Here is a 14,657-nt window from a genome sequence, read left to right on the forward strand (position 1 = left end):
ATAGCCCTGCATGCAGTGTCTGCACACCGCACACCATCCCAGTGGCCATGGTGGCTTTGTGCTGTCGTCCGAGAAGGACTGAAAGTCAGTGGCCAGGGCCACCAAGGGTGCAGGCTGCACCTGGGTGCCCGGGAGCTGCTTCCTTCACCCCCGGCTCAGGCAGAGCACAGGCTGTTTTCAGCAAGGCTCTTGGAGCTACTGCGACAGGAAAGGGTCTCTGGGTCAGAAGATGCCGAACTCAGGACAGCACACCCAAGGGGCTGGCTCCTTGTCTGTCACAGCCTCAGAGTCGCCCCTGCACTTCTCGCTCCATCTCAGATGGGGGTGACGGGATCTGCATCTCCCTAGAGCGCTAGAGTGCCCTTCCTACCACCTCCAGCACAGATGTCACTGGAACCCAGGCCCTGCCGCCACAGTCTAGGACACTAAGACTAAGGGCACAAGGCCTCTGAGTTCCTGTGACTCCCTCCTAGGGCCAGTGAGGGTGACCAGCTTTCTGGGAGTGTGCTAAGAAGTGGCCCTGAGGGAACAGGCAAGAGGTTCATATGAACTTCAACAGACGAAACAGGGACGAAACAGTTCATTCTCCCCAAATGTTACTATCAAGAGGCAGGTGCTCAGGAATCACTTCGGTGCATTATCGTGAGAAGGTCAAATGGCAGAAACATACAGAAAGGATAAGAGAATCGAACGATTTAAAGAATTTGGTGAGAGGACAAATGATACAGAACATTCAGTAGAGGTGACCGTAGGGACGAGACTAGGACAGCATTGGTGACTACACTGAAGGCGACAGGAAAACCAGTTTCTTATCCTTTCTTTTGGTATGTGAGTAAGGTGCTCCCTGGGGCTGGAAACAAGGCATCGATCAACAGGAGACAGTTTTAGTCCCAGGGTTCATTCTGCAAACACACCTGCTGCCTCAGAATCAGAACGTCATTAGGGGGAGGTGGCCACGGCACACGGACAGGCGGGCGGGCAGCTGCGGCCCTTACCAGGAACACTCACGAGACACTTTGCTCATCGAAGCAAACCGTGTCCGAGGGGAGAGAAGCAGAGCAACCAGTGCAACCTGCAGACGTGTTTTCTCTACTCAAGTTTGGAAAAAATTAGCGTAAGGCACATGGACGCCTGCTGAGAAGGCGCGTGCCAGCCCAAACCCAGGCCACATGCCAGGCATGGCACACAGCTGCACCCCAGCTCCCCAGAAGCTTCCTAACCCAATACCCACCCAAGGCTGCCCATTTTCAGTTCAGTCCTGTTCAGAGTCTGCAAGCTTGGACCATTGCCTCTGACTCGATTTTAAAGAGAGCACTATTTCAATCTAATAATGGGGGGTCCATGAATCAGTGCATTTATGCCCCACTGAGTGGTGGCCGGAAACCAGGGGACTTGTGCCCAGGGCCCCCAGAAGCGGTAGCAGCCCCGGCTCATCTGCAGTTTACACGGGGTCCAGGGAGCAGGGTGGCTGGCAGCGGGACTCACCTGCGCATACACTCCAGTGCCTGTGTGAACACCTGCGGGGCCATGCCATGCTCGTGCTGCAGGATGAGGCACTGTTCCAGTGTCACAGACATGGCTGTACGGTCCTTGGCACTCTTGCAGCTGGTAAACCGGACCCCATTAAGGCGGCGGCAGATCTGCCCAGAGGGAAACAGGTGATGCTTAGAGGGAAGGTCTGTGAGAGGAGACACCCTGCACCAGGCAGAGTTCAGGCCAGGTCTCTGCTCAACTTTGCCCGATGGGAAGGACGGTCCAGCCATCTTTAGCCACCTCCCAGCAACATCCTTCTCCTCCTCCTCCTGACATGAGCATCCACACACACACACACACACACACACACACACACACACGCTCACCTGCATACGCTCCCACATATGCAAACACACACAAGGGTGCACACACACACTTGTACACAAATTTGCTTGTATGCACACACACAAACCCATGTATTCTCCAAGGAACCTTTTAATGCAGAGAACTGACATGACTCGGATTATCTGAGAGTCTCCACTGAAGCCTCTCTTGCAGCCTTGGGGCCGCGTCTCCTGGCTGGCTCTGATCTGGTCACAGGGCATGTGACTCACCCCCCTGTAGTGAATGGGACAGACAGAAGTGGGTTTTCCAACCAAGTGGTGCTCTGACTCAGAGAGTTGCCTTGGACACTGTAAGAGCCATTCAGTGAGTGCCTGTCTTATGCCAGTGTGGCAAGGTCAGACTGTGCCACCCCTTGGCCTCTTTGCGTCCTGGGGGGAAAACCACGGTCTTTGTTCAAAGACCTGTGTAGAAGCTTGCCATGGTCAACAAAGCAGTATTAGCAGGATCCCACAAAGGGGACTTGGAACAAACCGGGGAGTCCCACTGCAGAGGCTCCCCGGTACTCCAGTAGTCAGGAGCCTGATCCTGTGCCCCCATCTGCAAGGCCACCTGAGCAAGTGAAGGCAAATGAGGCTCCAGAACCAGAGAACTTGAAATGTGAGGTCTATGGGCCTCCCAGCTTCAAATGTCTTCTGTTAAAATGGAAAGAATCATCTGGTGCCAGAGAGAATATCCCGACTACCTAACTCATCCTTCTTGTGAGCATCTTAATGAAGAGAGGGATAGGCAGAAGAGGGACATTCACTGTCACAGCTTCAGTCGATCCAGAGACAGCAGTGGGCACAGCCACTAACCAGAGGGAGCGATGATCAAACGGGCTGGTGATGACAGCTCTCTCACACATGCTCCACCCAAGAACCCCAATGCCAGCAAGCACCACACACATAAATGACCCAGATCATTTGCTACAGAAGAAACCTGGAGTAGAGAGAAATATGAAAGGGAGAAAGAGGGAGTAAGGGCGGGAGAGAGAGAGAGAGAGAGAGAGAGAGAGAGAGAGAGAGAGAGAGAGAGAGAGAGAGAGAGAGAAGAGAAGAGAAGAGGAGTGAGAGAGGATGGGGCATACCCTTAAAGCTTACTCCTGGCTCTATGCTTAGGGATCACTCCTGGTAATGCTCACGAGACCATCCTAACAATTGTCAGGGATCAAACCAGGGCTGGTCACACTCCAGACAAGTGCTGTAACCCCTGAACTATCTCTCTGCCCTGAGAAAGACATTTCTAACAAGGAGGGCACTCAAAATCAGATCACTCAGGAAAGCTGAACAGGAAGGCTCCTACCTTCCCCTTCTACCCTAGAACCCAGACAATGGCCAAGTGGTGGTGGGCGATGGGAGGAGATCCCATGGCCCTAGGGGCAGAGTGGCCTATGTCCACCTTTCCCCACTGCCCAGGTCACACACACAGCCAATCACAGCGAGAAAGTCCCCCTTCCTCCACCTGCCCACACCAGGGCTGAGTGAAGGGTGAGCTGTGAAGGCCTCACCCTAGGCTCCCAGCAGTGCCCTGGAGGCCCACAAATTCATTCCTTAGGAAACAGTGTGAGCTCCCTGGAGTACCCAGAGCCCGTGAAGCTCAGTCCCACTTCAAGCCCAGTAAAAGGAGCAGCAGGCTATGGGTTTGAGCTATTTTGACTTCATTGGCTTTTGAAAGTGACAATGGACACTAACCTACTAAGTGCCCAGAGAGTCTGGATCTGAGCTCCCAGTATCTTTCTGGGCTTTCTCTCTGCTCCTGGCAAAGATCTGCTTTCATTAGCATTATTAGTAAGGGATGTAACAAGAACATTGTTGCCCTCCCTGCAACAAGTACCTCAGCAGCTTGCCAGAGAATGTCCACATTCTTATTCTTCCTGGCATGCACGTTTTGACCCAGGAATCGTAGCAGCTCCGGGAGGCACGTCTGGCTCCGGGATCGAGGTAGGCCTGGAAGAGAGTCGTTATCTGTGGGAGCTGGAGCTCACCAGCGCTTGCCAGCCCAAGAAGCCCCCTCACTTCCACCCCCACCCCAACATGGCATGGAAATGGCTGAGGGATAATGCCAGGCCAGAGCTGCAAGGGTTGTGTTTGGTGACTGAATCAGGCTACAGAAATGGCGAGGACTTCATTTCCTCTAATTGCCATTCCTGTTCCACCACCGAGGACAATCAGTTCATGTCCTTCCAGCTCATGCAAGGGGCTGGAGTTTGGACATGGAGTGGCTGAGTGAGCAACATGTGGGAGAGATGCACTGTCTTCCAAATCTGTCAGGATGGGGAGGCTCAGGGAAGCTGGCCCTGACAGAGTGTATAATCATGACCAGCTGCCACCTCCCACCCCCAATTTCCAACCCACTCTGTGTGATCAAGATGGCCCTGGGCCATACTTAACTGATTCTGAATCCCACTGTGATTCCCCATGCTCTCTGACTACTTCTCAAAGCCATACAACTTCTAGGGCCCATCAAAGCTAAGGACCTGTCAGGCAGCCTCCCCTCAGAAACCCGGGCCTTTCACACTCCTCGGTCATCGGGAAGAAGAGGAGCCTCAAGGCCACGTCTAAGAAAAGAGCTGGGGGCCCTGATGACCACCACAGAGTCTCATTCTGGGAGGAAGTGGCACCACGTCGCCAGCATATCTTGCACCTGGTGTGCATGGAACTAGGCTAATGACTTTATCCCCTGGCTGTGTTCTAGTTCCGGTCACTTAGGGGAAAGGCCCAAAACAGAGATGTGGAAAGGAGGTCCTTGTCTGTGATGAGGCTGTGAGCTCCCAGCTCGAGGTGGCAGGAAGCCCTGGCCTCAGGACAGTGGTGGCTCTAGCTGCCTCCCCACGGCCGATGGCAGCGCCTGGGGTTTTGCTGCTGAAGGACACAGTGGGCAGTGCCCACTGAGAAATGGAGTTGACATAGGAAGCGTAGCTGGGTGGGCTCCATGTGAGCCCCAGACAGGCAGAACAGGTCAGGGCTCCCCTATTTAAGGTTCCGGTGCCTCCCTGGAGGGGTCATGCCTGGGTTGTTTTTTTAAAAGGAATTTATTTCTCTCCTGCCCCTTCCACTGCTGCTGCTGCCACCATGACCAGGGTCACACACACTTGGCTGTGGCAGTACAGGGTCACACGTACTCTGGGGCTCATCATGGCCACAGGGTCACATGTGCACTTGGTCGTGGTGGTCACTAGGTCACACTGTCCTGTAGGGCTCATGGCGATCACATACTGCCCATGTTGGCAGGACTCCCTGGAGGTCGCACACCAGCCCACCAGCCCTCACAGCCATCCAGGCTTTCGGTGATCTGGTGTGAACATGGTACACTAGGTCCTATGCTGCATGTTGCAGGAACCAAGGCTAAAAGGTATGTGATGAGCACACATCAAGGGCCTGTCTGCCTTTGGGAAGGAATCCCAGAAGAGGGCGCTGCGTGAAAGTGAGGGCTGTGCTACTGGTGGCAGATCTCTGCCATGTGATTCCTGGGGTGAGGGCTACCCCCATCCCTCTATCGAGGTCTTGAGATGCCTACGCCTGGGGCAGAACTCAGAACATGACTCCCCTGACACACAGGGCATTGACTTGTGTCCCTGTCTACTCTGAGCACCAACAGCATCTTCACTGGGCCACCGCTGTCATCTCACCACCCCCTCCAGGGGCACCTGGATGGGGACCCAGCAGTTGGCACCTGCCTGGCCTCTTACTCATGTGCCATATATGGAGGGGCATAGGAGCTCACATGTCTGCAGAGGCAGTCAGCCCTTGGCTAGGACAGGGTCCTAACTCTGTGATCCCAGCTGTCTTGCTAGTGGGAACCCAGAGCATATCACTGAAGGCATGAATGAATATCAGAGACTAAGAGTGATGAGAAAGCCCTCTTCCTGGAGGTGGGAGGAGAACCCTCCAGAAGAAAGATGAGCAAAGGTCGCAGCCAGAGGGAAACTTCTCCAGGTAGGGGCTCATAAATAGGCTGCTGTGAAATGGGGTTGCAGGAAGTGAAGCATGGCACACATGCAGTGTCAGGGAGCACAAACACACAAACACCCTGAGATCACAGGCCAAACCTACCACGAATATGAAGAAATACTCACAGTCCTCTGGCAAAACTTCCTTAAACTGCTCAAAGTAAGAATTTAGCCGCACCAAACTCTCCACATTGATAACTTCTTGCAAAGATGTGTCACCAAACCTTTGGAAGGCATAGGAAACCCATTAGTTGGCTGATGTCACCTTTTTCTAGCTTCAAAATAGTTGCAAATCAGTGGTATTTATTTGCTCAAACACCTACTGTACATATCTGAATTCTCAGTCACCTTCCTCTTCCCAGGCATGAGATCACCTCTGCCATGTGGATTACAGGCTAAATCCTACTTCATTAACTAGAAGTAGTGACCAGAGCAATAATACAGCAGGAAGTCCACTTGAATTACATACCGTCAACCAAGTTCAATCTATGATATTCCATGTGGTTCCCTGAGCCCACTAGAAGTGATCCCTGAGTCTAGAGCAAGGGGAAATCCCAGAGCATTGCTGGATGTGACCCCAAAACCAAAAATTACAACAGAACAAAAAACAGAAAGTAGACAGGCAGGCCTGAGTGGCTGTCAGTGGAGATTTGCACCAGGCACTCCGGCCACAGGAGAGCCCCCACCCACAGCGCTTAAGAGAGGGGGCAGTAGTAGCCTGGAGAGAGGACACGAGGCCATAATCCACAGGGAATGGCTCAGCACACCTCTCGGCCAGCCGAGCACGTGTGCTAACTCAAAGGACACAGAACATCCTTTAAAAACACGAGAGCTCTCTAGACAGCTCCCTTCCTCGCTCCACTCCTCAACCTCTTCATCCTCAACCTCTTCATCCTCCTGTGGAGTCCACACAGCCTGTCCATCCCTGACACTCCCAGGACTTTTCCTCAGGAACCCTCTCCTATGGGGTCACCCCCAGGGCAGTGGTGATTTTGGGGATTTCAAGGCAGACTGTAGGCCACAACCCAGCACGTGCCCTGCCTCTCATAGCCCTGGTATCTTCCTCTGGCTTATCTGTCCCTGCTCACAGGGATAAGACCTCGCCTCGGCGCCATCCAAAAATCTCTTTGTCGAGTTATGAACAGCAGCCATCAGAGGTGAGGGGAGGGAATTCTTCCAGGACCCCCTCCCTGCTGTCTCGGCTTCACCCACTCTCCCTCTGCTCACACCGCCTGAGGCTCCAGAGCTGGTGGCACCCCCAGCCCAGCTCTCCATCCCTCTGATCATGAGCTCCTGGGCCCTGGGGGATGCACTGCCCACTGGGTCCGCGTACCCTCCTACCCACCCTCCCAACACCCACCCAGTGGCAACAAACTCGTCCCACTGAAACCATTCTCTACAGGATCTGTGTCTGGTCCAGGTCGCTGTCCAGCAACCTCTCCATCACACTCACCCTTCACACCTGTCAGCATCTGGCAAACCATCTTCTTAGCTCACGTTCAGTTACTAAAGCTCTTCCCCCCACCCCACCCCGCCTGTCACACCATGGCTGCTGGAGGTGCAGAAGGCTCAGAAACAATCAGTTCTTTCATCCTAGAGACCCTAATAACCTTTAATAATCAAACATACCTATCACCTGAATGCCATCATGAAACAGGGAAGATTTGCATGTATTAGGGGAAAGTTACCAATCTTTTCTTCATTCCTCAAAACACACACACACACACACACACACACACACACACACACACACACACACAATTAGATCTTTCCATGGCAGGTGATCTGGAAGTGGTCACAAGGCACAGCGCTCAGCCCAGCACCTGAGCCTCTGACTCCACGTGCTTGCTGAGAATACTTGGCCTTGGACACCAGGTATCTCCTCCACCTCATCACAGGACCCACGTTCTCTGTAGATCCCGGTGCAGGCACTGGGATAGTGGTGAACTCAACCATCTTCCCAGACCCACTGCAGCCATCATGAAGGAAGCCCTCTCAAACCCTCTTGGACTTCCTCAGGGCCTGACTCCCTGTATCTATCTTCATTCACTCACACATATCCGTCTCCCACCATGGGGGTCTCGGGCTCAGCTTTGTGTCCCTGACAGGTATGCGGCTCTGCTTGGGGCCAGCTGGCCCCCAGGAAGGTGGATGGAAGCCTACACTGCGCTCAGAGGGCCCTGGGCATTTCTGACAGCCGCCCGCTCCTGCAAGGGGTCGTGCGTACCTCTCGGCCAGCGTCTGCTGTTCGTTGATGCCGACGTTGAAGAGGACAGGCTGAACCCGCAGCAGCATGCCACTCTGGATCTCTCGAGGCAGGGAGTCAAAGAGGGGGCCAGGCAGAGGGATCCGCACATTAAACCCATCGCTGGAAAACACCGGAAAGAGGAGGAGGCTGGGCTGGTCCAATGCCACAGGAGTGGCAGGAGCAGCAGCAGAGGGAAGGAAAGCCAAGGCTCCTCATTAAGAGGGTGGGCTGGCAGGAACGCAAAGGGACGGTGCAGTGAGCTGGGGTGAAGGTTCAGCAGGAAGAAGTGGAACACCATGGGAAGGGGCCGCACAGAAGCGCCACAGCGGGGTGGGCACTGGGCTAGGCTGTGTGTGCAGAGAAGGCTCCTACCGATTCCCAGTGATGACCGGCAGCATGTCAGTCGATGCATTCGAAGTGGCCTGTGTGACTTTGAAGGTGACATTCCTCAGGTCCATGATGCCAAGGCTCATGTCCTCCAGCATGGCCAGCTCCTCTCCTGGATAAAGAAGCGGGGGCTGTCAGGCAGGACTGACTCAGTGTCACGGATGGGAGCAGACAGCAGGGGAGGAAGGGTCATGGGGTGGGAGGCAGCGGTCCCTCCAGGCCTCTTTAACTGGCAGCCTGCTGCTCTGGTGAAGGGAAGTGGGAGCTTGGGGGGCCTCAGAGGGACGAGGCAACTGCTTAGAGAGGGACCCTGTCGCCAAGACCTTCCATTATCCAAGATTTGATGTTTACTTGATTTCTAATAATTTCAAAGACGGAGGAATACTTGGAAAAGTTACCCATTTTCAGGAGCATTCCCGAGCTCCTTCAGGTATGGCCACAGCCCCCCTGCTCCAAAGTTACCCAATTTTACCTTCTCAGAAAAAAAATTGAAAAGATGGAAAAGAAAGCCTTTCTAGAGAAATTTTCTATGAAATTTTTACATCTCCCTGCCTCTTGATGAAGAAACCTTCTAACAGTGGCTGCAGAACAGGCCTGGAGCTGCCCTATCTGAATCATTATCATCCATCCTTATTAGAGCTTTTCTAGTTCTGTCAAGGATAGTAGCGAGCACAGGGGTGCATGCTGCCAATCCTGGACTGACCCCTGGCGCTACAGGGTTCCCTGAGCATGTACAGAGTCCCACGGGTGCTAACAGAGTCCCCCAAGTACTTCAGGATACCACTAGAGGCTCTGAGCCACTGGGGTGGCTGGGGAATCCCTGGCACTGCAGGGCCCAAGCCACACTGCGTCTTTAGACCTTGGCATTAAGCTGTGGGCCTGGCCGGGAGAATCGCAAGGAGGGGTGCTGGGTCCCCCTGAACGCTGCTAAGGAGGCTTCCTCACTGCCCTCCCCAAATAGCTACAAAAAATAAAACAAAGGAGGGTGTGTGTGTATGCGTGCGTGTGCGTGTGTGCGTGTGTGTGTGTGTGTGTGTGTGTGTGTGAGAGAGAGAGAGAGAGAGAGAGAGAGAGAGAGAGAGAGAGCGCTCTACAGACAACGTTCATCTGGTTCCTGGCTCAATGCAGGTGATGCTTGAGTTTAGTTAGGCAGCACAGGGAGCACAGAGACACCCTTGGAGGCAGCCTGGCCCTCTCACCATAGGTGCTCAGCAGGCTCTCGAACTGGGCCAGCAGCCCGATGGTGTAGAGCTGCCGCAGGAAGCCATCGTCATGCAGGCAGTTGCGCAGCTTGATGATGAAGCCGCAGATGAGAGCTGTCAGCTGGGGGAGAGACACACGTGAGCACACTCGCCTTCACGGGCCCCTGTCCCTGCTCCTTTGTTCTCAGTGGCCTGCAGTGTCCCTGGAGGGGAACCGCGGGGTAGAGACCCAGGAGGTTCACACGAGATTCACAGTGGCACAAGCTGCTGCCCCTGCTGCCCCCAGAGGTCAGTTCTGTTTGGGCAGAGTTCCCACCTTGACCTGCCTCAGGTACACTCCTAGGCAAGAACCTTCCAGAAGCCAGAATTAAGTCTCACAAATCCGTACAAGTGCCAGTGGGAAACTGAGCTACCCAGTCCCCAGAGCTCTCTGGAGCCAGCAGCACCATTTCCACTGCCGTGCGCCTGCCCTATGCACAAGGCACCTGCTGTCCCATCATGCATCTGCAGGGAAAATTGAAGGTGGCAAAGAGCCTTGTGCCATCCTGGCGCCACAGCTGTGGGTGCAGAACCGCAGTGCTGTGCCCGCTCTGGGTGCAGTTCTGCAGCAAGAACCAGCATGGATTCAGACCCCCCCCCGGTCCACAGAGCCCTGGCAGAGCCGCCCTCCTCCCTGTGCGCGGCTCCAGGTGGAGGAAACAGTGTTCTCCGGGGATGTGCCTCAGCAGGGTGCGGGGGGCTTACGGTCTGGCAGAAGACCACGTCGCGGCGGTACTGCAGGCTCAGGTAACTGGCGATGGTGGGCGCGCTATCCTGCATCAGCAGGAACACCATGGCCTTCTTGGCCTTGTCGCTCATCATGGCCACGCAGTCGGTAAGGGTGGTCAGCAGCGGGTAGAGGGCCTCGCTCCACGCACCTGCAACGGTGGATTCTAAGAACGAGGCTGCAGGAGTCCACCTGCTCCCCCACCCCCTGGCTTCCTGTCCTCCCTCATCTCCTTCCTCCTCCCCTTCTGCAGCTCCCCATCGGCCCTACTCTGCCTGGAACTCGTGCTGCGTTTCCTGAGGAGGGACCTGGACTCTGGCCTGTGAGCTCACAGCTTCGGGGAGGGGAGAACCTCACTGAACTGTGTGAGTGTGGAACATGCTGGGGCCCCTGAACTACTACTGCCCCCACCCCCGACCTTGCAGTGGATCCCTGGGCAGAAAACAACAATCCCAAAAAGCTCTGCAAATTCACTTCCAAGCAAGAAAAAAATTCCATCTAGAGAGATTAATCCCTTCTAGAGTCCCCACTGTCCCCTACCCAATGAGAGAAGTTCCCCCTAGAAGAGTGCTGTGTTAACATGCTACTCTGAACCCAGGCATTTCAGGCAGGGAACCCATTCTTAAGAGGCAGGGGAGAGTGCCGCCTACTGGTCTCACGTGCAACTGCACCAACTTACCTTTCTAGGGTGGAACACCAGCCCACTTTCCCAGGCTTACTGCGCCAGGTCCCCTTCTTCACCCACGCCCCTCTCTACCCCCGCAGCCAGCACTGCTCTCGGGCTTACTCGCTTGATATACATACACACACATACATATGTAAGGAAACGCTGACCCTGTACTAAACTCTGACCCTATTTTAAAAATAGAAATCTTAAGTCAGGGAAGACAAAGCCAAAGGTAAATGCTGTGTTGGCTCTTTCTTCTCTTCCTACTTAGAACATTTAACAGAGAGAATATATGCCCTCATAAATTATATTTTTAACAGGTCACCAAGCCCAGAAACAGCATTTGATCTTGCTTGCTTGCATATCAACTTGCCCGTGGTGGCACAGTGAAATGGGCAGGGCCTGCCTTAAGGAGCAGGAACAAGCCACAGACAGCCCCAGGAGGCGCCACACTAGGAGAGGCCAAGAGGCTCCAGGAGCCCTGCAGTCACCAGAGACAAACCTGGAGGAAAAGAACATACAAAGCAGAGAGGAGGGAGAAGAGGCCCTGCCCTCTCCAACTGTATGAACTGTGTGGCTGGCATTCTATTGAGAAACACATCTAGAGAAATGCCTTGAGCCTGCAAAGGGGCATGTACTCAGGTTAGATTATGCAGATTTTCAAGGATAAGTAGTTTCAAATTTGCAAATGATCTTACTCTGTGGCAGGAAAAAAAAGGGGAAAAAAAGGCTTAGATTTAGAAAATCTTGGGCAGAAAGGTATCAGCAAATAAACCACAGTGAAAGGAATGAGCCAAGGAGTGGGGCATAGGGGTTCCAGGCCAGGCTGCTCCAACAGCACAGAAAAGGAGGGGGCAGGGTTGCAGGCAGCGGGAGAGAGTGGTGTGTCCTCCGCCCTCTCCGTACATAAGAAGGCCGCCCGGATAGCGGAGTCTAACATGCAATTGGGCCCAATGCTTAAGTCTGTCTGTCTTTAAAGTGTGGATCCACATTCTGTCTCCTCTGTTTCTTCACAGAACTCTGTGGAATCACTTCACTCACATTCAGCAAACACAAAAGGGTGAAGATAATTAGCTTTTAGGCAAATCATTTGGAGGAAGGTAACAGTCATCAGGACTATTCACTGAGAAGTAAATGTGCCCAGAGCAAATACTGCTAATTTTACTTTGTTTTTCCATTTAAGATGCATACACATCACTTTAGTATGAAAATGATCAGAATCCATGACTCGTCTCTAATCAAGTAGGTGCCCTCCCGGCTTCTCTGCTACACTGTAACATTAGGGGCAGGGGGAGGCAGTGGAGGTCTGGGGCTGGAATCTGGAACACAGGGTTCAGCATGAGGAGCTTGTTTTGAGAAGAGACAGAGATTTGGGGAAGGGGCTGTGGTTAATCTAGCCATCAATCATGTGTCCAGAAAGGGCTCAGGGTGCAGGATGGCTCCAGGGCTCAGTAAGCATTAGTGGCGCCACCATTTCCACAATACCTGCTTACTGGTAACTGTTTGCTCAGAGTTAAATGTCTTCCTAGTGACTGGCCTCAAACTCCTTGTTACTTCCTTAAGCTGCCTCTGCTGAGTCAAAAGAGAGGCCAGAAGGCAAGTTTTGGCCAATGCATAAAATCTAAAATGGTAATAATAAAAAGGCTTACAAAAAAAATGAGACTTCTACCAGCACCTAGAGAGAATAATGAGCTTTCTACTAACATCTAGTTAAGTCAAAGTATTTGGTGTATTAAAACTACCCAATCATTTTACTTCCTCCAATTGAGAAAGTGCTGCTACAAACTCCACTCAACAAAACAAAGTTCCCTGTGATGGAGCTGGTCTCCTTGGGGGCAGCAAGCCCCCTGTTTCAATATCAATCTGGACCACTTGCTGACCTGTGGTCATTCCATGGACCACACGACTCCACATAACTTGGCACTTTCAAGTCCATATCCTGCTGCAGCTTTGTTTTCCTAAAAGAGTGGGAAGTGGGAGGGAGGGAACAAAAACAAAGAGTGGGATATAGGGAGAGGGAGAAAGCAGAGGGATGGGGGAGGTGGCAGGGGGAGGGGGAGAGCAGGGGGGAGAATAAGGACTAGAAATTGTCCTAGAAATATCAGGAACCCTGGGGTCGGGGGAGCCCATGAGCTCTGTGGGCAGGCTCACGGGTTGCTCCCACGGAGGCCTCAGGGCAGCAGCTCTGGGGCAAGCACTGTGCGGCTGTGTAGGTGAGCTGAGCACTGAGGGAGACCAGAGGCTGGAGACAAGGAGACACGGGCCAGAAGCAGCAAAGGAAAAGAGAAGTCTGAGATGTTTATCTGCATCTGTCAGCCTCAGAGACCCCCAGGGCTCAAGGGCTAATGTCAGAGACACCACAATGAATTTTTTGGAAAAGAGAAACTGATAGAGAGTTGAAACAAATGGAGTTGGTTATGCAGTGCCCCATTAAATGAGCCACAGATGAGCCACGCGAGTGGGGTCCTGGGGGTGGAGTCCCCAGGGTGCACAGGTAAATTCCTGGTACCCTCCCTGCAAGTTGAAAGATTCAGCTAAAAAACGGTGGATAGGATAAATCTGGTGAGTTCCATGATCACCACTTTCTAAACTCTAGATACAAAGCAGGTTGGATACTCACATTCGTATCCAGTCAGGAAAATGTAATCATTGGACTGATTACATAGCTTCTTTCTTTTTGGAGCATAAGAAAAAAGAACTGGGGGCGGGGTGTGCTGGAAATCCAGTACAGCAGAGAAGGTGCTTGTCTTACACATAGCTGACTTGGGTTTGATCCCCAGAACCCCATGTTTCCTAGGACCCCACCATGAGTTACCCCTGAGCACAGAGCCAGGAGTAAACCCTGAGTGCAGCTGGGTGTGGTCCCCAAACCAAAATAACCCAAAAAGAAAAAACAAAAGGAAAAAAAAGAGGAAAGGAGAGGGGATATGGGAGGGAAGAGAAGAGTAGAAGAAGGGAGAGGGAGGGGAGAAGAGTCATAATGCTGGGGGTGGGGTACTTAAGCTCACTGAGAAAAAAATATCCAGGAACTTCAGTATGAACTAGGCAGGGGCAGCACATTTTTTTTTCTGTAGAGGAGGAGAAAAATGATAAATATTTTAGGCTTAGATGGCTGGTTGGGGCTGGGGTGCGGAGGGTATGTCTTGCTGCAACTACTCAACCCTGGCACTGCCCCCACAAACGCAACGGTAAGCAGTGTGTGCGTGGATGGGGCACAGCTCATTTCCAGTACAACAGTGCTTTTGCCACCCCTGAAAAGGAGCTGAGCTGAGTCTCCAGGATGCAAATGAAGTAGAATGACTCTCTCTAATGCTCACTTCCGGCTGAGGCCTGTAGCAGGGCCTAAGGGCTGGGTGAGAGCTTGAGAGGCAGAGCACTGTGCTGAGTGTACCCGAGGCCCAGAGTTTGAGCTTTGTCCTCCATGGTACCCCTGGGACTCCTGCTCTCAGGGCCAAGCTCTGCTGGGAATGTCCCCAAGGGTGCCCAGGAAGGAAGGGAGGAAGGGAGGGAAGGAGGGAGGGACGGGGAGGAAAGGGGAGGGGAGGGAGGGAAGGGAGGGAAGGGAGGGACAGAGAGACAAA

General features: G+C 53.2%; 1 protein-coding gene across 7 annotated transcripts in view; it reads right to left on the reverse strand.

Moving 5' to 3' along the window:
• INPP4A (inositol polyphosphate-4-phosphatase type I A) overlaps nucleotides 1–14,657 on the reverse strand; it is a 135,857-nt gene that overhangs the window by 7,854 nt on the left and 113,346 nt on the right. For all 7 annotated transcript variants that reach the window (XM_056127955.1, XM_056127947.1, XM_056127923.1 and 4 more), the window contains 7 exons: nucleotides 10,388–10,560; nucleotides 9,641–9,764; nucleotides 8,427–8,553; nucleotides 8,034–8,174; nucleotides 5,933–6,030; nucleotides 3,691–3,803; nucleotides 1,486–1,640 (listed from right to left, as the gene is read on the reverse strand). In XM_056127955.1, the coding sequence (XP_055983930.1) occupies nucleotides 1,486–1,640; nucleotides 3,691–3,803; nucleotides 5,933–6,030; nucleotides 8,034–8,174; nucleotides 8,427–8,553; nucleotides 9,641–9,764; nucleotides 10,388–10,560 (931 nt within the window). The remainder of the gene's footprint in view (nucleotides 1–1,485; nucleotides 1,641–3,690; nucleotides 3,804–5,932; nucleotides 6,031–8,033; nucleotides 8,175–8,426; nucleotides 8,554–9,640; nucleotides 9,765–10,387; nucleotides 10,561–14,657) is intronic.

The sequence above is a fragment of the Sorex fumeus genome, unplaced genomic scaffold, assembly GCF_029834395.1.
Source record: "Sorex fumeus unplaced genomic scaffold, SorFum_2.1 ptg000006l, whole genome shotgun sequence".
Lineage (NCBI taxonomy): Eukaryota > Metazoa > Chordata > Mammalia > Eulipotyphla > Soricidae > Sorex > Sorex fumeus.